The sequence below is a fragment of the Hipposideros armiger genome, unplaced genomic scaffold (assembly GCF_001890085.2).
Source record: "Hipposideros armiger isolate ML-2016 unplaced genomic scaffold, ASM189008v1 scaffold_497, whole genome shotgun sequence".
Taxonomy (NCBI): Eukaryota; Metazoa; Chordata; class Mammalia; order Chiroptera; family Hipposideridae; genus Hipposideros; species Hipposideros armiger.
The window spans coordinates 469,915-495,559 of NW_017731847.1; the positions used below are offsets into that span (position 1 = coordinate 469,915).

A 25,645-nucleotide genomic window follows, 5' to 3' on the forward strand; every position below is an offset into this window, starting at 1 on the left:
GCTACAATGTCGCCTTTTCTCAACTACAGTGGGTCTCTCATCAAGCTTAATAGGCAATGAAGAAGCTTTGGAATCTTACTGCAAGCTATTTCCTCAAATTTCAGGAAAACTGAATTGTCGTGGGTGAAGTGGAAAATAGTCCCTCCATACTGTTTTCTGTCACTTTTCCCCTTATTTTGCAACTTCCCATCCCAGGTTTCTTACACCTGAGAAACTTATCTCTCTCACTCTGCCTAGTTCTTTAAAGAGCAAGATGGAAGTGGGGTTTTGGGTTCTGCTAGGATCTAGCAGAGACCTTCAGCAGCGGTAGTCAGTCAGCAGCCATCGCTTTAGGGAAAGCCAGTGGACAGATAATCACCTAGCTTAACCCTCCGCTTACAAAAAATGATTGTTGAACTAATTATGTTTCTCCTTTTATATTAATATAAAAGCTGTTGAATATACTGAATAGGTAAAGGGAGTCTCTAGATTTACATTTTAACTGATTTCAGTAAATAAATATTTGAAAACCCACCCTATGCTAGGCACAGTACTAGTCTCTGGGGAATATAACAATAAATAACATAAACATGATCCCTGATGACAGAGTTGAGATTCTTAATGGGAGAGAACAATTTAGATGATCAAGGAAAATAGTGTGGTCAGCTCTGAAAGATCCTGCATGATTTACCTCTATGCACTCTCTGACCTCGCCTAACACTCTTTCCACTTACTCTCTCCATTCCAACCACTCTGGCCTCTTTGTTCTCCCTCAAATACAGACATTCGTATTCCCAGTAGGACGTCTGCACTGCACTGGTTTCTGACGTTGGCCTGGAACATTCTCTGCACATATCCACATGCCTGGCTCCTTCATTTCCTTCAAAGATCTTTTCATCAGAATCTCTTGTTCCCGCAACACCGCAGCTGTCAGCATCTACCTCTTACCCTACTTTGTTCTCAGCACATTTTATCATCCTATATTTGTATTTCTCTGTCTTCCCCTTTGGCTTGTAAGCTCTGTTAGAGTGGGGAGTTTGTTTTTTTCTTTGTTGAGTCTTTAGTACTTAGAAATTTTCAGATGAGGAAACCGAAGTTGAGAGATGAATTGAATTTCATAATACCACACACAAAATTCCATGCATCTCAGTTCTTTTGCCTCTTAATCTATTTCTGATCACATTTTTCTTGATCTAGAGCTATGATTATTATTTGAAAGTCTGCTAACCCTTCTTACTAGGTAAATACAGTACTTTTATTCTTTGAAAATAGGCTGAGTGCTCAAGATAGGTAATACAGGAAGAGAGGCAGCCTGGGAGAAAGACAAATGAGTTAACTGTGTTAACGGTTTTGTTTGCAATGTATTTCCTTATCAGAGAGGTCTGCTGAAATGAGGGTCGAGAGTTGGTGAAGCTTGTTGTGTAGATGCCTTTTCTGATTCACATTTGAAATCTAAATACGCGTATATTATACATCCTTTAAGAAAATACCATTCAGTTTTTGTCTCAGGTGATCAATAAAATGCCCCCTTTTGCTCAGATTAGCTGATGTATAAAAAGATAAAGAAGCTTCAAGTGTAGCTTATAGTTTGATTCCTACAGGAAATCTTCCCCTAATTAATTCCTTCCTAAGTCTGGGCTGGGGCCCTGTCCCATGTTCTCCAGCACCTCCATGTTCCCTTATAGCTCTGAACATGCTCTGAGTATATGTTTACACATCCCTCCTCTCATCCAAATTCTGTATCTGTCTTTTCCACTGTTGCATCCTCAGTGCTCAACAAAAAATGGCTGGTGATGGAGCAGCTGAATGAACGAAGAACCTTGTGTCATCTTGTTCATCACTGGTTGATGATCTCATTGTCTGATAGCATGGCCAGTGCATTCTCTGGACGAGCTTTTTTGTTTTGACCTTGTAATGTGGACTGTCTGGTAGAATATCAAGTCTGATTTGCTTGATGCAGGTAACATAGAGGGCACCTTTCAGTGATCTTTGCTTCAAATGAGAATGGTGTGTTGTGAAATAAGCTAGCTAAGCTGCCTGCCTGGCTGCCGAATGGTGTTTTTACCCCTTACATTAGTACAGTCTGGTCTGCTTACCCGGTCAGATCTTTGGCATGAGGATTTCAATAAAGTGTGTTCTTGCCTGGTCTTACGTAGTAGTAATGCTGTTTAAGGTGTCCTGAGTCATTCAATTCAATTCAGTAGCCATTGCGTGCGTACTATCTACCAAACACTGTTCTAGGTACTTTAGATCCCATAGGGAACAAAGAAGAACCCCGTCCTCCTTGAACATTGTACAGATCAATAGCAATAAGCAATGAATATATAAAAAAGAATTCAATAATATGATAGCCGGCAATAATGCTCCAGACAAAAATAAGGTAGAGCAGGGAAGGGAAACTAGAAGTGCAAGGGCGGGGCGGGGGAGCGGGATGCAATTTTAAATGGGGTGGTCAGGACATGCCTCACTGAGAAGGTCAATTTTGGGCGGAAATTTGAAGGACTAGAAGAATTAGACTCCTGGATGTCTGGGGGGAAGAGCATTCATCAGAAGGAACAGCCAGTGCGAAAGTCCTGAGGGGAAGACCATGCTGTGTGGGATTGCAGCCGGGGGCCCGTGTGGCTGAGGTAGGGCCAGCATGAAGCTGCGGAGAGTGGGGGGAGAGAAGCAGATGATGAAGTGAGAGAGAACTGGGGGCCAGGGTGCTGAATTATGTGGGACTTTATCTGCCATTGAAGGGATTTTTGCCATTTTGTTTTGTTTTGTTTTGTTTTGTTTTGTTTTTAGCTGAGCCATCCTGCCACCTGTTGGCAGCTCAGCGGCAGCTCAGCTCGGGCCGGACTCGAACTGCTGTTGCTCAGAGTTCAAACCCTTGAGCGAGCTCTTAACCAACTGAGCCACTCGGCCGGCCCAAGGGATTTTTGCCTTTTGATGAGAGGAGTGACATGATCTGATTTTTATTTTTAAAGAATCACTCTACTGTGTTGAGAATAGACAGTAGTAAGGCCCAAGGATCACTGAATGGATGTATTTCAGAGGCTTGTGGTTACAAATCGTCAACTGCTGTGATTATTTTAAATACTTTCTTTAAATATGGAAATGTTTTTGCCTTTTGATAATTGCCTTATCAAATAGGGCTGACAGTAGGAGAGATGCCAATCTATAGCTATAGAAGAGATTTTTTTTTTCCTATACAGGTTCTTTGTGACTATTAGGCTTTTAAAAAAACAGTGGTAGGGTAGGAATCTTGACAGCTGGATGTTATCCAACAAGTGCTGAATAGATGAAGCTCTAGAACCAGCGCTGTCTGCAGCACTGAGCACCACCTACTGTTGGCTGCTGCTGCCGCAGTACTTTTCACATATGAGTCACTTTGAAAAATGGTGATGTATGCCATTTATAGTTTGATTAAATAGTTCTTCACAAGAAAAGTGAGAAACAAGATCTGTATCAGGTCATGAAACCATCTTTTCAGCCATTAGCCTAATAAAGACCTACTTATTTAATTCCTTTCTTTAAAGATGGGAGAACTAGATATATAGATAGCTTTCCAACTGTTCTCAAGTCAAACCTTCATTAATTTACTTGAGGTGTTATGAACACTGACAATAGTAGCCATGTCTTTACAAAGATGTAATTAAATTTTCTTTCCACAGACAAGTACTGTAGAAATTCTGTGTAAAATGTGCTCATCTATATTTTCCTCCCACTGCCTCTTCACTGCTTCTAAAAGTTGGCATGTCTTCCATAAGCATTCAGTAACTTTACACGATGCTGGCTTTTGTCCGCTGTTGAAAGATTTATTTGGAAACCTTTCTATGTGTGAGGAGCTGGAATTTGACAATTGGTTGTCATGGATTGGTCTTTGAGCTTCCTGGAAACAATATATAGTGATTTAGTTGGTCCCTGCAAGATACTTCTGCCAGGAATAATGCTTTCCAGTTGATTTAATTGTAGCCTAGCAGCAATGCTTGATAGTTATAATTGCTATATAGACTGGTTAATCTTGTATATTTATGTAATGTTTTGACAGCCTTACCCTCCATCTGGAAATTTTAGTGATAAAGTGGATATGGTCCCTGATGGGAAGGGAGTTGAGGGGAATTACACAGTGGTGGAATATTTTATCTAAAAGCATGTTCCCTCTCGAGTTGGGCAGTCCATGGGCCTCTGGCTGTGTAGGATTTCTTGTCACAAGTATCCATCGAAACACAATAGTTATACTTGAAATGGCTATGGTTGCATTAATAATACTGCCTAACATTGTTGTGAACTAGCACAGACATGTTAGAGAGTTGAGATTTTTAGGTTTTATTTCAAAACAAATTAAGATAGATTTTAGTTAGAATCATCCAAAACAATGTTTCTATTTACCTTTTCTCCTTAAAATTATTTTTTAAAGTTGAGAGAATAATCCTTTTACTACTTGATGTCATAAAATGTAATTATTTCCAAAGCAATCTTATAAGACAGATACTGGGTTCTCTCTCTCTTGCTCAGCCTGAGCCTTGCAATTTGTCTTAATTTGTATTATGGATATGGCAGCCATTAGCCCAGATTTTCTTGGGGAAGTCCTGATTTCAACATATTACCCAGTTATTCACACTTTTTCATATTTGTCAGATTATGTGTCAATTTGGGGGATTGCTGTTTTGCCACCTTTCTTCATTAGTTAAACATTAACTTTGATAGTAAATATTGAGAATTGGTAAGGAAATTACCTAGAGATATTGCTGCTTTGATTATTGTGACATTTATAAAACTTTTTAAAAAGCTCATTCTCTCGACTTAAATTTTGTATCAACTGGAAGAATTTGGTTGGAGAAATATGTGCTGTGATTAACATCACAGCCTCTGAGATCAAACAGGTTTGGTTTCATCCCCTGACATTACCACTCTTTTAACCTTGAGCAAGTTATGTATCCTTTTTCTATCTCTGTTTCCTCATCAATGAAATGAGAATGCTAATGGGACTACCTCACCGAGTTGTGAGGAAGAGTACATGAGCCATGGACATAATGAATAGTGCTTGGCCCAGAATAAGCACGACCTGCCTTTGGTTGTGTTATATTGAGCTCGGAACATCTCTTAAATCAGAACTACGTTTCTGAAAACATTTCAAAAAGTCCAATTTACACTTCAAATTCCAATTAGAGTCCACACTTTCCTCAAGGCAATGTAAACATGCAAGTTTTAAAAATATGAAATGCTAAAATTTTACTTTAAGGATGCATCTATGCTAACTATTGTACTATTGATCTTAGCGAAATCGGGAACCAACCATAGCAGCCCAATGGGAAAATTATGAAACAGAAAAAAATTCAGTTCTTGTTTGAGGAAAGAAATTGATAAATTGTGTGTGTGTGTGTGTGTGTGTGTGTGTGTGTAAAGAGAGGTGAGACATATATTTATTCATATAATACATTATAGTAGATTTAAATTTACTGTCCTGGTCTCTTTCCCTCCAAATTATTGTTTTTTAAAAAACACAAAAAACAGAACTAAAATGAAATCAGCATTCTCTCTAGCCGCAGTGATACACATTATTACTCAGCCTCAGGAATGGATAAAGATTCTTACTCAGTAAGTGAAACCTAACCTAATTTTTAGAAATTCAGCCTCTTTAGTTCTGATGTGGTTTTTATGTTCCCACACCTGTGTGATACAGTAATGGGTGGGTAAGGCATTGCGTCTGGGATATCTGTGATGAACCTGTTGGACTTGAATGTAATCATTCCCTAATCTTACCATGTAAAAATAGGGTTAATTGCCAGCACCACACCTGTGAGAAGTTCTGGAATGCCTCATCCTGCTTACAGATAAAATGTGTTCCTCCTTCCTTTAAAGTAAATGCAGGAATACTATCAATGAACAAATACCCTTGAACGAGTCATTCCTGAAAAAGGAGATTTATAATTTGAAAATTTAAAGACGCTCCTATTTTAGAACTTACAACTTGGAAGGTTTATAATGAGATGAAAATATAATGGTGGTTTTAAAAATGCAAGATACTTTATTATGGCCATGCATTTAGTTACACTGTATATTTCTCATGCAATAGTAACATTTTTAAAGAAAACTGATATTGGGCCGGCCGAGTGGCGCGATGGTTGGGAGCTGGCTTGGGACGACGGAGGGCCCCGGTTCGGATCCCACATATGAGGGCCAGTGACACTACCCTCCACAGCTAAGATGCTGAACAACAGCTCAACCTGGAGCTGGGCTGCCGTGAGTCACTGGCGGCGACGGCGTAGGCTGCAGCCCCTGTGGCAGTGGGTTACCATGGGCTACCATATGTAGCCAGCAGCCAGCGTGAGTGGCCAGCAGCCGTGGTGAGTGGCCGTCCAGAAGCTGGCGACTGATCTGCCTTGCCCGGGAGGTGCGCAGTGATGGTGCCAACTGGGGCCAGTGAAGCAACGTCCTCCACAACTAGACTGAAGAATAAAAAAAATGACAGCAGCTTGTCTGTTCCCCTTCCCCCCAATTCCCCAGCACTGTTCTCATCCCCCCAATTCCCCAATAAAAAAAATAAAAAAATAGATCTTTTAAAAAGAAAAAAGAAAACTGATATTAACACATATCTTTCTAGTTCACATTTATGCTCTTTTTCTTTAGAGAACCTAGGAAAAGATATGTCAAGTAGGAATGAGTATAAGATTTTTAGAAAAATGGATGACAGGTGATAAAGTTAGAATAGTGGTGTTGAAAATAAGCCCCCACAAGTAGTTATTAAGCTTTAGCTGTCACTGTGGGACTCATTGGGTGTTCCTTTTCTGAAAAACTTTTAAAAGGCTCATGAAGATAAGAACTTTCTTGAGAGTTCTGGCTTATTATGTAACTCTCTATTATTCTAGGTATCTGGTGACCCATCTCATGGGGGCAGACCTGAACAACATTGTGAAATGTCAGAAGCTTACGGATGACCACGTTCAATTCCTTATCTACCAAATTCTCCGAGGTCTCAAGGTATAGACAGTATTAGTAATAATTTTTTAGGAATGAAAATTTTCTATCCCCTTCTCTCCCTTGCAAACACCCACAAAATCACTAGTATAATCATAGTATAATGAGCCTCTGTGTTTACTCAGTGCTCACAATGACCAACACACGGCCAGTCTTGTTTCTTTTGTATTCCCCAAGTCCTAGATTATTTTAAGGCAAGTCTAGACATCGTATCATTCCACCCGTAGGACTCTATTATTACATCTAAACAGTAATAATAATTTCTTGATATAATCTAATATCTGATCCATGTCATGTGGAAACTTTGAAAGCATCCTCAAGGAGGCTAATTTACTTGTGGGGGAGCAGATAAACGGTGTTTTTAAATTAAACCACCTTTGACATTTAGCAGCTTTGAGTCCTTATTGAGCTCCAGAGAACCAACTAGAAAATAGATTGGAAGCTCTGTTTCACTCAGACTTCAGCTCTATGATTAAAGTTGATGGTATGGACATCATAGTTATGATAAATGGACAGACAAGTAACTACTTGTTCTAATTTCTAATCCCATTGTTAATAGTAGCAGTTCTTATTGATTCATGAAATTAAGTCATATAAGGAGGTTGGAGATAACTTTTCATTTAACTGACTTTTTTTCTATTTCACAGTATATACATTCAGCCGACATAATTCACAGGGTATGTATTGTGTTTTTTATTAAATTATTTGGGGGAACTGGGGTGTGTGAGGTAGTGGGGGAGGGGGCTGGCATTTAGCCAAGGTCCTAATCTGAGCTTACTTTAGTTATTGAAATATTGATTGATTGCAACTTTGCTCAAGGTTTCAACTGATTAAAGAAAGAAGATACAGAATTGTTACCTATTTAAAGCTAATTAGGACTAACAGTGACTACAGAATGGGGATTGTTTTTAGCTGGGTGAAGTCTTACTTTTATGTTTAGATCTTCATCATTACCTGTAAGCAGTGAATTTTCCATGCATCCTAGAGTTCATCCTGTCCTCTGTGTACTTGCTTCCTAGGACCTAAAACCTAGTAATCTAGCCGTGAATGAAGACTGTGAGCTGAAGGTAAGATGAAGAGATAGTGGTAATTGTTTGTTTCACCTTGTAATTGTATGTTTGATTAACCAGGCAGATTTGTATAGGGAATGGCTTATAAGCCATGACCGATAAAAATTCATATTGTCCTTAGGAATGTCAGACTCTAAAATTTAAACCATAGACTTACTGAACTTTTGTTTTAAGTGACATCGAAGGTGGCATCAAGTATCTTGTTTTTTATTCTAAAAGTTAAATTAGAAAATTAATGTATTAGTTGTAATAAAGGAAAATTATAGTCTGAATATCAAGTAAGCAATCCTGAAGAGATAATTATTAGATTAAATAGGTTCCTAAGGAAAAATGGCATTAATCTACTCATTCAAAATAATTCAAATAAGAGATCGATTGTCTGTGAAGAGCAAGCAGTTCTGAAAATTTTTTTGTTTCATTTCATTTTTTACTCAATGTTTTTGAAACAATTTACATACAATAAAATGCATCCTTTTAAGTATACATTTGACAAATTCATGTATGCATGTAACCACCACCACTGTTAGGATAAGGAAATATTTCCATCACTTCAGAAAGTTCCCCTGTGTTCCTTCCTGGCCAGTCCCCACCCCCACCCCTAATCCTGGCTACAGACAACCACTGGTCTGCTTTCTGACCCTGTAGAATAGATGTCTTTTCTGGAGTTGCGTACAAGTGGACTCATACAGTATTTTTGTGTGTGTGTCTGACTTTTACTTAGTATAGTATGTTTGAGATCTGTATCTGTTGTTCATTCCTTTTTATTGCTGAGCATTATCCATTGTAGGAATATACCACAATGTGGTAGTCCATCTATTAATAGACATTCGCCTCAATTCTATTGGGTTGTCAGAAAAGTCATGACATATTTTTTGTTTTTCGTTGCAAAACTGCATCGTGACATTTCCGACAACCCAATAGTTTGGAGCTGTTAAAGCTGCTATGAATATTCATGTGCAAGCTTTAGTATGACACTCGTCTTCATTGCTCTTGGGTAAATACCCAGGAGTGGCATTCTTGTTTCGCATTTTGTAATTTCATTTTTTAAAGTATTTGCTGTGTTTACCATGCGTTCTAAGCACGGACCAGGAAATACGTTTATGAAGGTACCATATTGTCCTCCCTTTTTGTAAGGCACTAGAGTTCCCTCCTGCTTTATACGTCTCAGGACTTTGACTCTCTCAGTGCCTGATTTCCCTTCTCTCCCTTAGATCTTGGATTTTGGCCTGGCTCGACACACAGATGATGAAATGACAGGCTACGTAGCCACTAGGTGGTACCGGGCTCCTGAGATCATGCTGAACTGGATGCATTACAACCAGACAGGTATTGCCTGCATTGGTTATTTAGGGCCATGTTAGTACGATGCTGGGTGTATGCGGGGTTCTCAGAAGCAGAGATGGTGGGAGTGGGAGGAACCATCTTTTCTTTCCTCAATGATCATTTTAAAGTCCACAAATAGAAAACATTTCAGTTGCTCAGAGAGAGAAAGTGGGGTTTAATACACAGCTTTCAGACTGTGTGATTTAGCAATTGGATTTTTATGTATTTAGGTTTTCAGCTCATTCTCTGAGTACTTCTGTACCCGAAGACAATGGGTTCATAAGATTAGCCTCTCAGTATCAGTTGGGAGAATCCACAATTTCTACCAATAAGAAACTTTTGCCCCTTTGTGAATAGCTCATTTCTCTTGCCTTAATTATGTTTTGACTTATCCCACCTATGAAGTCCTTCAGTAGGGGGAAGGTCTTAATAAGTTTATTTATTTCTGTAAAAATGAGTATGATTGTTGAACCTCAGATGTGTTAAATGTGAATTTGACTATTTCCCCCCTAGTTATAGTTTCATCTGTGGCCAGGTATGATAATAGTGACACTGTATGCACTTTTATTTCTCTTTAATTTTGCCAGTTGATATTTGGTCAGTGGGATGCATAATGGCGGAGCTGTTGACTGGAAGAACATTGTTTCCTGGCACAGACCGTATCCTTTAAAAGGTTTTGGATTCTTGTTTCTTAACTGTATTCCAGTGTCCATAGAAGTATATTACTTTTACCTGTCTCTAGGGAACATTTCTCAATTACTGACCTTTATAGTCCAGATATGCGTAATGAGATCTGCCCTCTTGCTGAGTATCTTGCCTTGCCAAGAAAAAGGCATCAGTTTACTTTTGTGAGTTGGAAAAATCCTCATAAGCTGGAAAACTCTTTCAAGCTTTCATATGTCATCTTTTTGCAGTGACTTTCTTATTAATATTCTGCAACCTGAGCATATTCATGAGAAGCTCTAGATCTCAATGGCTGGTTTAGTCGGCTTGTACAAACACTTACTGAGCACAAGATACCCATTTATAAACCAGGGGTATCTTTTTTGTATGTTCGGTTTACATATTAAAAAGGCTATATTTGGTAATAATATACCCGCTAACTCTTGTTTTGTGTTTTTAGTAACAAATAATAAAAGCAAGAAATGATAAGGTTACCCTGTCGTGTGCCTTTTTTTTCCAGTACAACTTTATTTGTATCCCAGATTATAGCCAAACCTTAATTTACGTCCAGCTTTATGGTCTAGTCTATGACTCATCATGTCCATTTATTTTACCCCCTTTCCTAGCTGCTGCATGCCTGTCTCACGATTTAGTAATAATACCATTCAAAATGTGGTCAGTTCCACTCAGTGAAGATATTTAGGTGAGAAAGAACGTTGAAATCATATTTCTAGAACTAGGTTTGAGGATTTTTGTAAAACCCACCGACTAGCCTTTAGTGGGTTTGGCTGGGCTTGTAAAGGTGCTGCAGTTACCTGTGCCCTGTCGTGCTGACACCTAAGAGCTGCTTTTGCCCCTCGCCTCAGCAGACTCACTGCTTTGTAAACCAGAGCGTCGTTTTCCTTGCTTCCAGTTTGGGATGTGCTTCTGTGGTGACTGATGCTCATGTTGTCTGTCTATCCACATATTCTGTCTTCTTCGGAGAAAATGTGCTTTCCTAACAAACTGCGAAAGCTCTTCCCTCAGGTAAAGCTGTTCATTTCCCTCTGAATATTGTCGGCCTCCCTCTACTTTGCTCACTTTATCGCTCCTCATCTCCAGGTTTGAAGTTAGTTCAGTACCTTGTGTTTTTCCTTTGGCCGTTGCTTCATTCAGTTCACATCAGTTTCCTAGAAATTGTGTATGTACATTACAGTCTATGCTAAGAGCATTAGGGAAAATTTGTAATTCTCCTTTTCCTCAGGTGTGTACCTCAGAGTCCCATCCTTTTTAGTTGGTCTTCCCGAGCACACTGCTCTAATGCTGTCCTCTGTTCCCCTCTTCCCTTCCTCTTCTTTCTATCTGTACCTCCATCTACCTTCAGTTAGTCATGGACTCTCATACCTACATAGACACACAAAGTGGTGGAGAGAGCCGGGCAATCGAGCGTCCTGGGTAAGGGTCCGCGCTCTGCAGTCAGCCTTTCTGGGGTTAGATCCTAGTAGCTCATTCCTTGCAGCTGTGTGGCTTTGAACAACTTTCCTCAGCTCTGCCTCTTGGTTTCCTTAACTATAAATACTGATCACAGTACATCCCTCACAAGGTGGTTATGAGATACTATCTGGGAAGTACTTAGAACAGGAATTGTTAACCATCATCTTCCTTCATAATCTTTGGAAAACCGTTTCTCCCTTCATCTGCCCACTTTGTTATCTACCTAGGAATCTTTAAAGGATAACTTTCAGTTTTATTTAAATTTTGTGACTGGGAGTTAAAGATGGATCCGCTTGGCAGGCTACTGGTAGAAAGTTTTTAAAGCAGTCGTGCCAGCGCCCTGTGGGCCCACCTCAGACGGCTGCCTGCTCCCTGATGGCTGGACCCTTTTAGAGTGCTAACTTGCAACCTGTGAGAAGTCTTCCCTTTATGCCTACTTCTTCTCCTTCTGTGAGCTTTAGCTAGAAAACCTAGCATTAAGCTTTTTACTAGAGGATAATACATGAGAATTCATTTCAAAATTCTCATTTTAGTAGTACACTGTTTCTTGCCTACTTGGCTCATTTTCAGACAGATGTTCTCCCGGATCATAAAAGTCAAATTCAGAGGATTTATATTTGTAACACACATTAACTCCCATCTTGTCAGTTACCATCTCTGTGGATATAACTTTGGTTGCCCGACAAAGAGAAAGGAAAGTGCTTTCTATTATTTCTGCTTACCTGAAGTGTGCAATCACTTATATTCTAGCGTAGTGGGTCTTTACTCTCATTGTGCACCAGAACACTTTGGGGAGCTTTTAAAAACTCCAGATGCCTAGGCGCCACCCCAGCGGCTCAGCTTTAGTTGCTGTGGTCAGAGCGTAGAGCTTGGTATATTTAAGTCCCCAGTTGATGCTTGTGTGAGCTGGCGTTGAGTACGACTAGAGTTTAACCCAGGTGAATTTTCTTTTTTTTCTTTTTTTTTTTTTTAGATTTTTTTATTGGGGAATTGGGGGGATGGGAACAGCGCTGGGGAATTGGGGGGAGGAGAACAGACAAGTTGCTGTCATTTTGTTCTTCAGTCTAGTTGTGGAGGACGTTGCTTCACTGGCCCAAGTTGGCACCATCATTGGGCTCTTCCCGGGTGAGGCAGATCAGTCGCCGGCTTCTGGACAGCCGCTCACTGCAGCTGCTGGCCGCTCACGCTGGCTGCTGGCTACATAACGTAGCCCATGGCAACCCACTGCCACAGGGGCTGCAGCCTACGCCTTCGCCGGCGACTCACGGCAGCCCAGTTCCAGGTTGAGCTGTTGTTCAGCATCTTAGGTGTAGAGGGCAGTGTCACTGGCCCTCATATGTGGGATCTGAACCGGGGCCCTCTGGCGTCCCAAGCCAGCTGTTAACCAACACGCCACTTGGCCGGCCCTAGAACTCCTCTTCTTAAACCTTTGGAGAACGTGCTGGCCCACACACTCTTTTTCCTTTGCTCGGAAAGGCATGCAGCTACTGCTTATTAAAGAAAGGCATGTAGCTACTGGTTTCTAAGCACAGCAGAATGTTGAGGTCACATCTAGAGCATACTCTTTATTTGAATGCACAATTTTCTCCCTGTTCAGCTCATTTATTAATCATCTTGCATTTGGAACTGGTGGTTTTAGCTTCTGGATAAGAGCTAGGTAATAGAACTTGCTGTGGAGTTACAAATGTTTTTGATCTGTGCTAAACAAATGGTGGTTGGTAGCCACTGGCCACATGTGGCTACTAAGCACTTAAAATATGGCTAGTGAAACATAGGAACTGAATTAAAAATATTTTTGTGGTAAACTGTATTAACATAAAATTTGCCATTTAAGCCATTCTTTAAGTATGCAATCCAGTGATGCTAATTATATTCACAAAATTGTGGAACTGTCACCCCCATGTATAAGTATTTCCAAAACATTTCATCATCCCAAACAGAAACTACCCATTCTTCCCTCCCACAGCCTCTGGTTACCTCTCTTCTACTTTCCATCTCTGTATTTGCTTTTTCATCCATGTTCTAGCATGTATCAGAAATACATTCTTTTTTATGGTCGAATACTATTCTGTTACATATATATATATAAAACATTTTGTTTATCCATTCATCTGTTCATAGCCACGTGGGTGGTTTTCACCTTTTTGGCAATTGTGAATAGTGCTGCAATGAACATTGGCATACAAGTATCTGTTTGAGTCCCCACTTTCAGTTCTTTTGGGTACATATCTAGGAGTGGAATTGGGGGGTCATATAGTAATTCTGTGTTTAGCTTTTTTAGAAGCTGCCAAACTGTTTTCTACAGCAGCTGTGCCATTTTACATGCCAATCAGTGATATAGGAACAGTTTCTCCACATCTTCACCAATACTTGTTCTTTTCTTTTGCCTCCCGTCCCCTATCCCCCTCCCCTTCCCTACCTACCCCTCCCTTCTCCCTTCCCTTCCCATTTCCCACCCTCCCTTCCTCCCTCCCCCCTTCCTTCCTTCCTTCCTTCCTTCCTTCCTTCCTTCCTTCCTTCCTTCCTTCCTTCCTTCCTTCCTTCCTTCCTTATTATAACCATTCTAGTAGGTATAAAGTGGTATCTCTATGTTGTTTTGATTTGTATTTTCCTAATGACTAATAATGTTGAGCATCTTTTCCTGACCATTTTTGTGTATATCTTTTTCAAGAAATATATATCAAGTCTTCTACCCATATTTTAATAGAGTGTCTTTTTGTTGTTGAGTTTTAGGAGTTCTTTGTTTATTCTGGATGCTAAACCTTCATTAGATATATGATTTGCAAATATTTTCTCCCATTCTGTGGGCTGTCTATTCACTTTCTTCATAATGTCCTCTGATGTGCAAAAGTTTTAATTTTGATGAATTCCAGTTTATCTGTTTTTTTCTTTTGTTGCTCCTGCTTTTGGTATCATCTAAAAATGTATTACCAAATTTAAGGTCATGAAGATTTACTGTTTTCTACTAAGAGTTTTATGGGTTTATCTCTTACACTTAGGTCTTTAATCCATTTTGAGTTAATTTTTTTATATGATGTGAGGTTAGGGGTCCAATTTTATTCTTTTGCAAGTGCAAATCTGGTTGTCCCAGCATCATTTGTTGAAGAGACAATCCTTTCCCTGTTGAGTGGGCTTGGCACTCCTGGCAAAGGTCAGGCCTGTCTCCTTGGTCTTGATATTTATTCTAATAGCAGCACCACACTGTTTTGATTACTGTAGCTTTATAGTAAGTTTTGAAGTCAGGAAGTGTGAGTCCTTGTTCTTATTTTCAAGATTTTTTTTGGTTCTTTGGGCTCCCTTGTAATTCCATAATGAATGTGAGGTCCTGCTTTTCCATTTCTGCAAAAAAGACTGTTGGAATTTTGATAGAGATGACATTGAATTTTTGGATCACTTTGGGTAATAGTCACATCTTAACACTATAAAGTGTTCCTATCCAGGAAAAGGAGATGTCTTTCCATTTACTTATGTCTTCTTTAATTTCTTTCAACAATGTTTTCTAATTCTCAGTGGAGAAGTCTTTTACCTCCTCCGTTAAATTTATTCTTAGGTATTTTATTCTTTCAGATGTGATTGCACATGGAATTGTTTATTTCTTTTTTGGTTTGTTCGTTGTTGGTGTGTAGGAACACAAATGATTTTTGTGCATTGCTCCTGTACCCTGCAACTTTGCTCAATTTGTTTATTAGCTCTAGTAGCTTTCTTGTAGATTGTTCAGTATTTTCTATGTATAGGATCATGTCATCTATGAATAGAGATAGTTTTACTTCTTCCATTCCAATTTAGATGCTTTAATTTTTTTCCTTTTGTGTAATTGTTCTGGCAAGAACTTCCAGTACAGTGTTATTCTGAATAGCAGTGGGCATTCTTGTCTTGTTCTTACTTTAGAGACAAAGCTTTTAGTCTTTCACCACTGAGTATGATTTTAGCTGTGTGTTTTTCATAAATGCCTTTTATAATGTCAGGGAAGTTTCCTTCCATTCATTGTTTTATGAGTCTTTTTATCTGGTCTGCATTTTAAATTTCGTTAGACTTTATTTAGATTACATTTAAATTTAATCACCTGTGATTACTGATATTATATCGGATGGTGCACTTTTAAGTCTCTGCAAGTCTTCCTATTTTACCTTTTCTTATTTTTTGTGATTAGTCTTTTTCTTGAGAGATTCTTTTGTTATTGGTTGTTAATAATCCCTGGAGTTCCTCTAAAAATATAAGAAATACTAATTTTTGTCTTAAAGCTAAATATATAATGTTAGGTTAGAAATTACTCTTGTCTGTGACTTTGCAGAACCCTTCCAACTAGCTCAAAATAGTGTTGTAATTTTTTTTTTTTAAAGAATGAAGCCTTTCCTTATAAGCCTAGTTGACTAGGTATATCAAGTGGACACAGCTGACAGGTACAGTGCTAACTTATTTCAAAAACCACTGATTTTTTAAAAGAGTGAGCCGATTAGAAAATGTTATTCCTAACGCTAAACAGTCTGCAACCTATGGAAGAAAGAAAATGAGTTTCATAGCCCTGTTACACATCAAATACTGTTTTCTCGTCCAGAGATCACAGCCGTGGTTTACTGTTGTTTTCCTTTCCTAAGTAATCATATGAATTTCCTTCATGTGTAAAACTTTTTCTTCCTTTCATTTTAATAACAATGGTACCCTTAAGACATTACGGAGAACATAAATCGGGCTGTTGAGTTACAGTCCACTTGGCCCTCCTCCATATGAATTCTCTTAGTGCACTAAATTTGCTTTTTAATTCTACTGTATTCATTTAATCTTTTGATTTTTTTCAAACACCTTCTGAAATACTTCAGACATAATAAAGACAAAGAATAATAAATGAGCACCTATGTTCATATGACCCAGATCCTGGGATAAAGCATTACCAGGAAAGCTAAAACTTCTGCTGGGCCCCTTCCTGTCACATCTACCCCTCACTTCCAGACATTGGTTTCAAATATTCCCTCATTTTTTAAAATCAGTCGTACTTTAGACACTGAAGACAAGTGTCCTAATAAAGGTTGAAGAAGAAAAATATTTTATTAGGTTGCCTTTCCTTCTCTAATTTGAAAATATATCTTCCCAGGAATGGCTAGAATTCTCAGTTTTGCCCACCAACCTAGAGTACCTTAAGAAATTTTCTTTGTGTGACAGTGCAAACAGCTACTTTGATGACCAAGAAGAGAAGCTAGTAGGCGAAGGCTCATTCTGGTCCGTCCTTTCTGTCACCAGGAGGATCTCCTGCCCTCCAGAGATCAGTGTTCTGGCTTTGCCCCATGAGGATTGTTTTTTGTTTTTGTTTTTTTTTAATTGAAAACTGCTGCTCAGAAGCAGCAGTATTCGCAGGTAGGTCCTGATACTTGTCCTTTTATTCACCTTCAACTCCTCGACCTGTGGAGGTTTTCTAAAAATTGCCTAGAATTCTTAGACGCGACTAAAACATCCCTCTCACTTTCCCTCTCCTTACCCCCATTACCCTTAGCCTTTTTTCTTCAGCTCTGCATTCCAACTTCCTTTTACTTTTGTTACAAAGGACCTAGTCGAAAGAGTAATCTTAGGCCTAAGTCCTTGTTTTAGGAAAAATCAGGAAATTTACGATTTAAATTTTGACATTGTGATCATTATAATTAAAACGTATGGTAAAAATAACACCTGTCTTGGGGAAAAAAGGGTTAAACCTCTTAGGAAGGATGGCTTGCTGTGAAAATAACTAATGGTCATAACATGGTAAATTTTGCTTTGCTCTGCTGTGTAGCTACTTGAAGCTCCTTCTGGCCTTAACCACCTGGACAAATTGTAGTGGCCTTACAGTAGCTGGTACTCTTGGAAGCCTGACCTGTATGTCAATGGATGTGCCAGCTCTTGGAGAACCTGTGGTGATGTCTTCTGAGGTTTGCATGCTTTGACTTCCTTCATGCAAGTGCTTTTAGCTATTAAGCAGATTTTTATTTGGCATTGTGTGTTTACTAATCTCGTAAGTATTGGCTGCCATGCTCTTCCAGCTTTCTTTTCTGTAGCCCTTACACGCTCATGGCACAATATTTGTATACCCTTTATGGTGTAAACACTTCAGATGGAGTGTGTGAGAACTTGTTAGGCCCAACATTAGATGACGCAGTTCATAGGTAGACTTTCCACAGAGTATGGGTTTTTCTAGATCTTGAGAGCAAGGCAAAGAGGTGGAGCTGAGTTGAAAAGCATATTATAGAAAGTTTGTCAAGGTAATATTGACTGAGCAGCTCTGTGGAAGTTTCTGGGGATGAGATGGTACCTGCCACCCAAACCAGAACGATCATACTCGTGGGAAGTGAGTTACAGGAGTTACTTGAACAAATGTCCACTCTCTGATTATGAAACAAGACCGAGTGATTAAAAAAAAATAAAGAAAGAAAGAAATACTGTAATAGAGGTATAAATAAATTACTAAGATTAATTCAAACTCAAGATAACCAGGAAGACTTCATGGCAGAGTTCTCATTTAAGCAGGACTTTGAAGAGTAGATAAGAAGAGAAAAGGCTAGGTAGAAGGGGAGAATGGAGGGTATTCCTGTCTATGACTTGGATAAATAAGCAGTTGGAAGCCTCGAAGTGCTTGGAATATCTGTTGTGAGCTTAAGCAGTGAGCGCATTAAGGAATAATAGTTGGAGGCAGAGTCAGAAAAGAAGCCTGATGCCAAGTCAGGGAGGCCCTGGATGTGAGGCTGAGGAACTGGGGCTTGATTCTTCAGGCCTGAGATCATTTCATGCTGGCAGAAGCATGGGGACCCCCAACTCACTGCCATAGTGAGCTACCGTGACTAGTGGGAGTGCTATACTCTTCAAGTATGTTGGGGTGAAGTTGGGGCAGTTGGGAAACTCACACCAGAGTCTTCTTTCTTCCTCAGAGGGAGTATAAAACTTGATTCATCTGCAGTAGTCAGACGTCTCTGAAACAAGAGTACCAATTTCACAACATTAGAGGTTAGTTTTGATGCACATATTGTAAATCTATCTGTTTGAGAGTTGAAGTAGTCTAGTTTTTTTTTTTTCATGTGTGATATCCTTTATCTTGTAGGATAGCTACCCAATTAAGTTTATTTCTGAAGAGTGTGATTGACCTAACTGTTTGTAAACTGAATTATTTTAAATGAGCAAAGAGGATCTTGTACAAAATTTTATTATAAAATAGTTATTTTCATTGTTTGAAAGCAAGATGGTATCCACCCTCCTCTTTGCTCTGTCCCTGTTAATGTATGCTTTACAATTTTTTTCTCCTCAACACCAGAACTAAGAAATCAGTTTTGAAATTTTAACCTCCAGAACACATTGATTTTTGCCATTTGCAGATGACAAAATTCTCTGTTCTTAATTCAGAAATAACTTACATGAATGGACTTATTTTTATTTATCCTTGTTTTCTATAGAATACAAGTTATTTGGGTCTAGGGTGGGGTTTCTTAAAGGGCCCGATAGTAAATATTTTAGGCTTTGGGGACCATATGGTTTCTGTTGTAACTACTCAGCTCTGCTGTGTAGGGTGAAGGCAGCCATCGACAATACATAAATGAATGGGCATGCTATGTTCCAGTAAAACTTTATTTTCAGAACAGGCAGCAGGTTGGGGTTTGCTGACTCCTGTCTAGAATTTTCTTCCACGTAAGCCAATTTCATATGTCGGTAAGAAAAGAGAAAACAGGGCGAGATGCCAGTGATACTATTGCATAAGTAATTCCTGTATATTAGGCAACTGTGGCTTGCAGAGGCCGTTATTTTTAAGTTACACTGGATTGCCTTTGTATGTATAAGCATAAGAAGAAATATTTTCTGCCATCCTCCCTTCCATCCTACTCGACCTTCCCCTCAAATATTTTGAGTGCCCATCATGTGCCAGATGTTATGCTAAGCCCTGGGGTTAAGTGGTGAACACGCAGAGTAGCTTCTGCCCTCAGCGGGCTACAGATCAGTAGAGTAGAGGTGACAGGCAATAAGCAAAGTAGTTATCAGTTGTGATAAGCACTATGAGGTTTTCAAGCAGTGTGTTGAGATAGAGAATAACTGTAGTGGGGGGCTTCTTTATGTGGAGTGCTGGGGGAGGCCTCTCTGATGAGGTGACGTTTAAGCTGAGACCTGAAGTTGAGAAGGATCTAATCATGCAAAAACCTGACAGGTTTTTTGACAGGGATTAGAAGGTAGTCATTCTCCCCTCCTTTCCACTCAAATGTCAGCATAGACATGGATTAACTATTCATATTTTCACAGAGATTATTAAAAGCTACTTTATAAGATGTTTTTTCTCTCCCTTTTAGTGTCCTTTTTAGGCAAGGCTCAAAGCAGTAAGAACAAATGGAAGTTTTGGTCTTCCTGTTACTGTGTGCACATACACTCTCAGTATACACTGAAGAGTTGGTTACCAGAGTAAAGGTGTGGGCGCTGTGCCCTATTACTTAGAGCCTTTGGGGTGCGTGAGGTTTGTGAATGTGTTTACGAGGTTGAAAGCCCGTAGGTCCTGCTTTATTATGGCACTGCTGCAGTTCCTACAGATGCAGCGGTGGAGTGGGGCCCTCTGCTGGCTGTCACTCACAGTTCTCTGCCTGTGTAGCCAGTGCAGAGGGAGAGGTTTTCCAGGGGACACATCCACGTGGTTAGTTAGGACCTGGGAGCCTCACAGGCCCCTGCCGTCAAGCCTCGGGCGTATTTACAGTTAAGCTGTACAGCCCAGCTCCTGTGCTCTGTTGCTTCTCTCACCTGTAGCACCCTGCTTACCATTGCCCTTTGCTTAGCTGGCTGCTGATGCTTTGGTGGAAGGTGAGGAGAGGTGTGGGCTGAGCCACAGGGACTGTGTGAAGCTCTGTGTTTTTCCCTGCCGTCTGTGGCAGCGAAAGTCGCTTCGCTTTCCTAATAGGGGATGTTGACAGATGCACAAAATGGATACAAGTTGATATGTGTGTGGTCGCACTTCGACTCTGTACAGGAGGAGCGGGTTCTACTTGAAGTGACTATCCTGCAGAAGCCCTGCCTAGATGAATTCACCGTTTTGGCTTGCTTTGGGGTTTTTAATTTTTGTTAAGGGGGTATTTTGTTTGTTTGTTTTTGTTTTGTTTGTTGTGTTTGTTTTTTATTTTTATTTTGTCCCAACATTTTCCTTTATAGTCCACCATTAGATATTGATCAGTTGAAGCTCATTTTAAGACTCGTTGGAACCCCAGGGGCTGAGCTTTTGAAGAAAATCTCCTCAGAGTCTGTGAGTTGATGCTTTGATTGTAATTATCTGCCCTGTTGGGTGCCTCTGTCACTTGCCTTCCATCAATCTGACCTTTGAACCGGATATGTTTTTAAGCACATGTGCCCTGTGTGTGTTGACTCCCAGGAGGAGGTGTAAGTGTGTGTGCACACGTTTGTACGCATGCACACACACACACACCCGGTCACATGCATGAGTGTGTTTCATTTGCTGTCTACCTGGTATGTACTTAGATCATGGAAGCTTGTATTGGGCAGTAACATCCCAGTAAATGAGATCTGAGATTCTAATTCATTCCAAGAGATGAATGGAAAATGTATGTCTCCATTCTCCAGCCCCACTTCCTCTTCTCAGAAGTTTCACGTGTACTCAAGGGTTCTTTTCACATTTTGATTAGTGTTTGTTATCAGAGCATGAGCTTCACCCTGTATTAGTCTAACGTTATCACTAAAAGAATGAAATGTGCACTGTCTGGACACTATTGCCCTTTTCTGGAAGTTACTTGCTTTTTATTGTTTTACAATAGACAACTTGCTCCTCCTGTGTGAAGTGTCAGTTCCTAGTAGGAGCGTCTCTCTACCCAGTTTCCAGACCACCAGAGGTTCCATCCTGCTCCTGATACCTGAGGTCCACAGGAGCCGGGGTGTAAATCCTTCCTCCCACAGCCTGCCTTTGTAATTACAAATTTGAATAACCTGAGAAAAAACGTCGGCGCTCATGCTTTCCTGCCTCTGCGCAGACATTGGCGGAGAAGCCATGGGAATGCCACTCTGGCATCCTTGGGCTATGATTTCCTGCAGTTAGTCATTTTCTTGGGCAGGAGACGTGAAACAAATCATGGAAGCCTTTCTCCCTTGTCCCCTCTGCCTGCTGCTAGTCAGTTGGATAAAAGGGAAAAAAAGAGCTGTAGAGCCAGGCGTCAGTGGTGCCTTCCTGGAGTCTCCCAGCATCTCTGACGGAAGGGGTCCCTTTGCCCAATTGGGAAGATTGCTGGGTAGCTTGAGGCAGGCTGGAGCAGGTGAGTTTGAACTGTTCATCATCTCCCTGTCAGAATAAAGAATACTGTCATCTGGTGTGTGTCTGGTACATTCCTTAAAAGGACCACAAAGCCCAGGGTATTTATGAATTTCCACACTGACGGACGTAAGAGAATGTGCCAGCCCTATTTTACTTTGGCAGCCAAAGCACAGGAAGGCTGGGATTCGCCTGCGTCGTGCACTGAGTCACTTGGCAGAGCTGAGCACGGATCTCACATGTTCCGATACATGATCGAAATGTTAATCTCCTGTGATTGCACACTGTTTTAAAAGTCATCGTCCGAGTTTTTGACCACAGTGTCAACCGGAAGAGTGTTTTCTTTTGCTTTGTGAAATGCAGAAGCTGTATTGGAGTGAATCAAAGAAGATAAGAGAAGATGCTTAGAGAGGGTAGTGCTTTTTGTTTTCAATGCATTTGCTTAGAAAGACTAGCTAATAGAGAGGACATGAGGGCAGGGAGTGGGGTTGGGAAGGAGTTGGGTTGAATAATAAATAGTGCTAATGAGACTGAGATAGCACGCTCATTTCCTGCCTGGGGATGGCTACCAGCAGCCTCAGTCCCCTTCCCACTTTCAGCCATCTGCCCTATGGATACGTGCTGTTAAGTCACGAGAACTTCTAAACTAAAAGGTATGGGTCTTATAGTATGTATTTATCATTAATCCATCACTTATTTTTAAGAAAGAAACACCACCAAGTGCCTGACCCGATATTGAGATATCTATCATATGTGAAATAGAGCACATTATATATTACAGAGCCCTAATATAGAGTTGGGCATGATAAAATTGAGTACCAGACTACAGAACTTACTCAAATAATGTCGTATTGAGTATAGGAATAAGAAAGGGATTTGTTTTTTTGGCCTACATAGTTATGGTGAGTGGGTAAAAGTAGTTTAAACATTCAAAAGGGCAGACAAGATCAATTCGATTTTAGTGATACTGTCCAAGTACCAGTTTATCTTAAAAGCACATGATGTGTGGAACACGTGATATGTAAAGAACAAAGCCAGGTGAGTAAAATTGTTTAAAGATTTTAAAAATTAAAAGGAAAATTTATTACTGAAGGAATATAGTAAACAGAGAAAAGCAATAGTGATTTTCATTACTCCTGAAAAGTAGCAAAGTAGTGATGGCATCATTTATGTAGAAATTTAATCAATAAGTAGTAGGACATTCTGAGTCAGAGAACGCAATTATGGGTGGGCTGACTGAGAGCAAGTGAGGCTACGCCGTGAGAAGGGCATAAACAGGTCATGATGGATGGCTAAGGGGATGGAATTGTTTCGGTTGGTGACCCAGTACCTATACTAATTAGTGAAAGAACAAAAAGTCATGTTAAGAAAGCAAAAGCCCTTTCACTGACTCACTCTCACATTTTTCTCTAGAAATGTATTCTTCCTAACTTCCTGACAAGAAGGGGATGTGATAGCCCATTTGACTAGAGGAGACAAAAACAGAAAATGTACAGGCCGAGTATTGTTCACAGGAAGGAAGAGAAAGGTGGCAGGATTTTAACATTTTAAAACCCAGCTGCTATTCTGCTGGTTTACTTACGGACCCCTTTTATTTCTCTTGGCATGTGAAGTACTGTTCATTATGTAATTGTTTATAAATCTAAACTTGGTTGTAAGAACGTCATACCACTGTTGGTACACGCAGCCCCTGTCTTTTGGCTTAGGGGGCCTGAAAGGCAGACGGACCGCACACGGCCCCAGCTCCTTCCAAGTGGCCGGCCTAGAAGTTGTAATTTTAGTAATCTGACCACTGGGGAATTTGAGTTCAGAGAATGAGCTAAAGTGGAAAAATCACTGAGGGAAGCCACCAAGAAGTGAAGCCACTTGCCTGAGGTGCTTACTGAAGATACTGCTGCAGCTGCGGGAGGGCGTTAATAGTTAGCAAGAAAGGGAATATGAAAAAAGGGGTTATTGAATTGTGGGGAGGATTTTAAAAACCCCATCACTTCTGCTTTAATAGGAGCGCATGATAAACTAACAGTTCTCGTAATATTTTGGAGGAGGGGGAATTGTGTTAAAATGGATGAGACGGCTAAAAGAGAGGTTTGCAGTACAGCTCACATAGGTCCTTGTATATAGAGAGGACCTCACATGCCTTTGTCATAGCTGCAGAGTGTTCTGCAGACTCCGTCCCAGCTGTGGGTGAGGCGCAGTCAGTCCGATGACCTATTGGACTGTGGGAGGAATCACTGTGGCATGCCATGTACCGCCAGCAGCCTGAGGCTTGTATTTTGTCTTTGCCATTGGCTTCTAACTTCCCTCATCTCCCCTTTCTTCACTTACCTGTGTGTTTGTGGCATGTATTTTAAACGTACCACTACTAATGTTTCTGAAACTTGGCGTTCCTTATCAGCCCACACGCCCACCTATGTCTTACATTTGCAGGGGGGTGCCATGGAGAATCACCACAACCTGTGCCACCAAAATTTAACCTATTCCTTCAGTGGACCTTTTGGATCTATTCTTTTGTCCAAAGTTGCATCAAATTTTTCTGAATTGTCTCCATTTACCCCATAAACAAACAGGTTTTAGCCATCAGTCCTTGAAAACAGTTCTCTGGCTGGCATCCTGGACCAAGGGGGGCAGTCTGTTTCAAGGGAGCCTGAAATATTAATGTTAAAGATGATGCCAAAACCAAAGAAAAAGTTTCTCATCCGCACGGCCAGTCACTGTTACATGTCCAATAACTCTCGTGCCTTTCACAGAAGCATGCAGCCTTGGGTTCTGGCCTGGGGTGGGTAGGACGGGTGGGGAGTGGGTTTTCTGTTTGTTTGGGGGAGGGGAGCTTTTGGCCTTTTGAAACCTTGAGTTGAAAGTGATTTTTTGCACTGTGTTTAACAATGCCCTTGACTAGGCATCTAAGATATTAACCAGCTTCAGCAGATAATGCGTCTGACGGGGACACCCCCTGCTTATCTCATTAACAGGATGCCAAGCCATGAGGTGAGAACAAATAGACTGCATAGGGACATGTCCTTCCGAAGGCCACATGCTCATTTTATTGCCACTGTATAACCAACATGGTTTTTAATGTCACTGAGTGCTTGCATGTGCCTTGAGGTCCACTGAGGTAACACTGCCTGTGTGCTATTATTTGCGAGATGTTGGCATTTGGGATAAAATGTCACCCAGTCCTCTGGATTGAGAATATAATTGATAGACTTGTACGTAGCAAATGATGTTACTTTGATATTCGGTTTTATAAACTTAGTGCTCAAGAAGCTGTTTTATGTTTTCCTAGGGTCTCTGCCTTGCAGGTAGTGTATGCTGCCATCTGGTGACTTCCAGCCGGACGTGTAGTTAACAGAAGGCCATTAGCATGCTTTCCTATTCATCAACTTTTTTAATGATCAAAAGAGGGTTCTTCATTTTAAAAAAAAAACCACCCTAAAATATCCAATCCTAATAAGTATTATATGTAAAGAAAATATGCAAATAATACAGAATAAATATGAATGCTTACATAGGGTTAGGTACCTTTTTTTTTTTACTAATTCTTAACTGCTTGATCTAGCTCTAATTTTATCAACAGAGATGATTAGGGTGTTGTTTCCTAAGGTGCCCTCAATCTTTTTGGGAACCTAGTTGGCATCACAGAGACCTGGTTTCCAGCAGCTTTGTTTCTGCTTCAGCGATATTCAGGTGGCCTTATTTATATTCACTTATTAGAGGGATGGCTGGTTCTCTGCATGAGACAAGTCTCTCTTTACCTGTTTTCCCTTCATCCTTTTATCTACAAGGTGTGATCAAACAATACAGTGAATATTTTTAAAAAATGGTTACAGTAAAAGACATATTGCCATTAACCCCCCCTCACAATACTCCCCCTCGCTTTGAACACACTTATCCCATCGTTCTTGCCACTTTCTGAAGCAGTTCTGGAAGTCCTCTTTTG

The 25,645-nt window shown here is 40.2% G+C and overlaps 1 protein-coding gene and 1 long non-coding RNA gene across 5 annotated transcripts in view; both read left to right on the forward strand.

Moving 5' to 3' along the window:
* The window catches only part of MAPK14 (mitogen-activated protein kinase 14), an 84,416-nt gene that overhangs the window by 34,588 nt on the left and 24,183 nt on the right, over positions 1-25,645 (forward strand). For 2 of the 4 annotated variants that reach the window (XM_019667465.1, XM_019667468.1), the window contains exons 4-9: positions 6,834-6,945; positions 7,590-7,619; positions 7,962-8,009; positions 9,224-9,338; positions 9,923-9,994; positions 20,615-20,694. In XM_019667465.1, coding sequence (XP_019523010.1) covers positions 6,834-6,945; positions 7,590-7,619; positions 7,962-8,009; positions 9,224-9,338; positions 9,923-9,994; positions 20,615-20,694 — 457 coding nt within the window. Of the gene's footprint in view, positions 1-6,833; positions 6,946-7,589; positions 7,620-7,961; positions 8,010-9,223; positions 9,339-9,922; positions 9,995-20,614; positions 20,695-24,613; positions 24,754-25,645 lie in introns of all 4 variants that reach the window. The other 2 variants (XM_019667466.1, XM_019667467.1) reach the window with 2 other exon arrangements.
* On the forward strand, positions 15,550-18,594 carry LOC109395983 (uncharacterized). Its single transcript, XR_002126766.1, has 3 exons — positions 15,550-16,820; positions 17,230-17,365; positions 18,359-18,594. It is a non-coding gene; the product is annotated as an uncharacterized LOC109395983 (long non-coding RNA).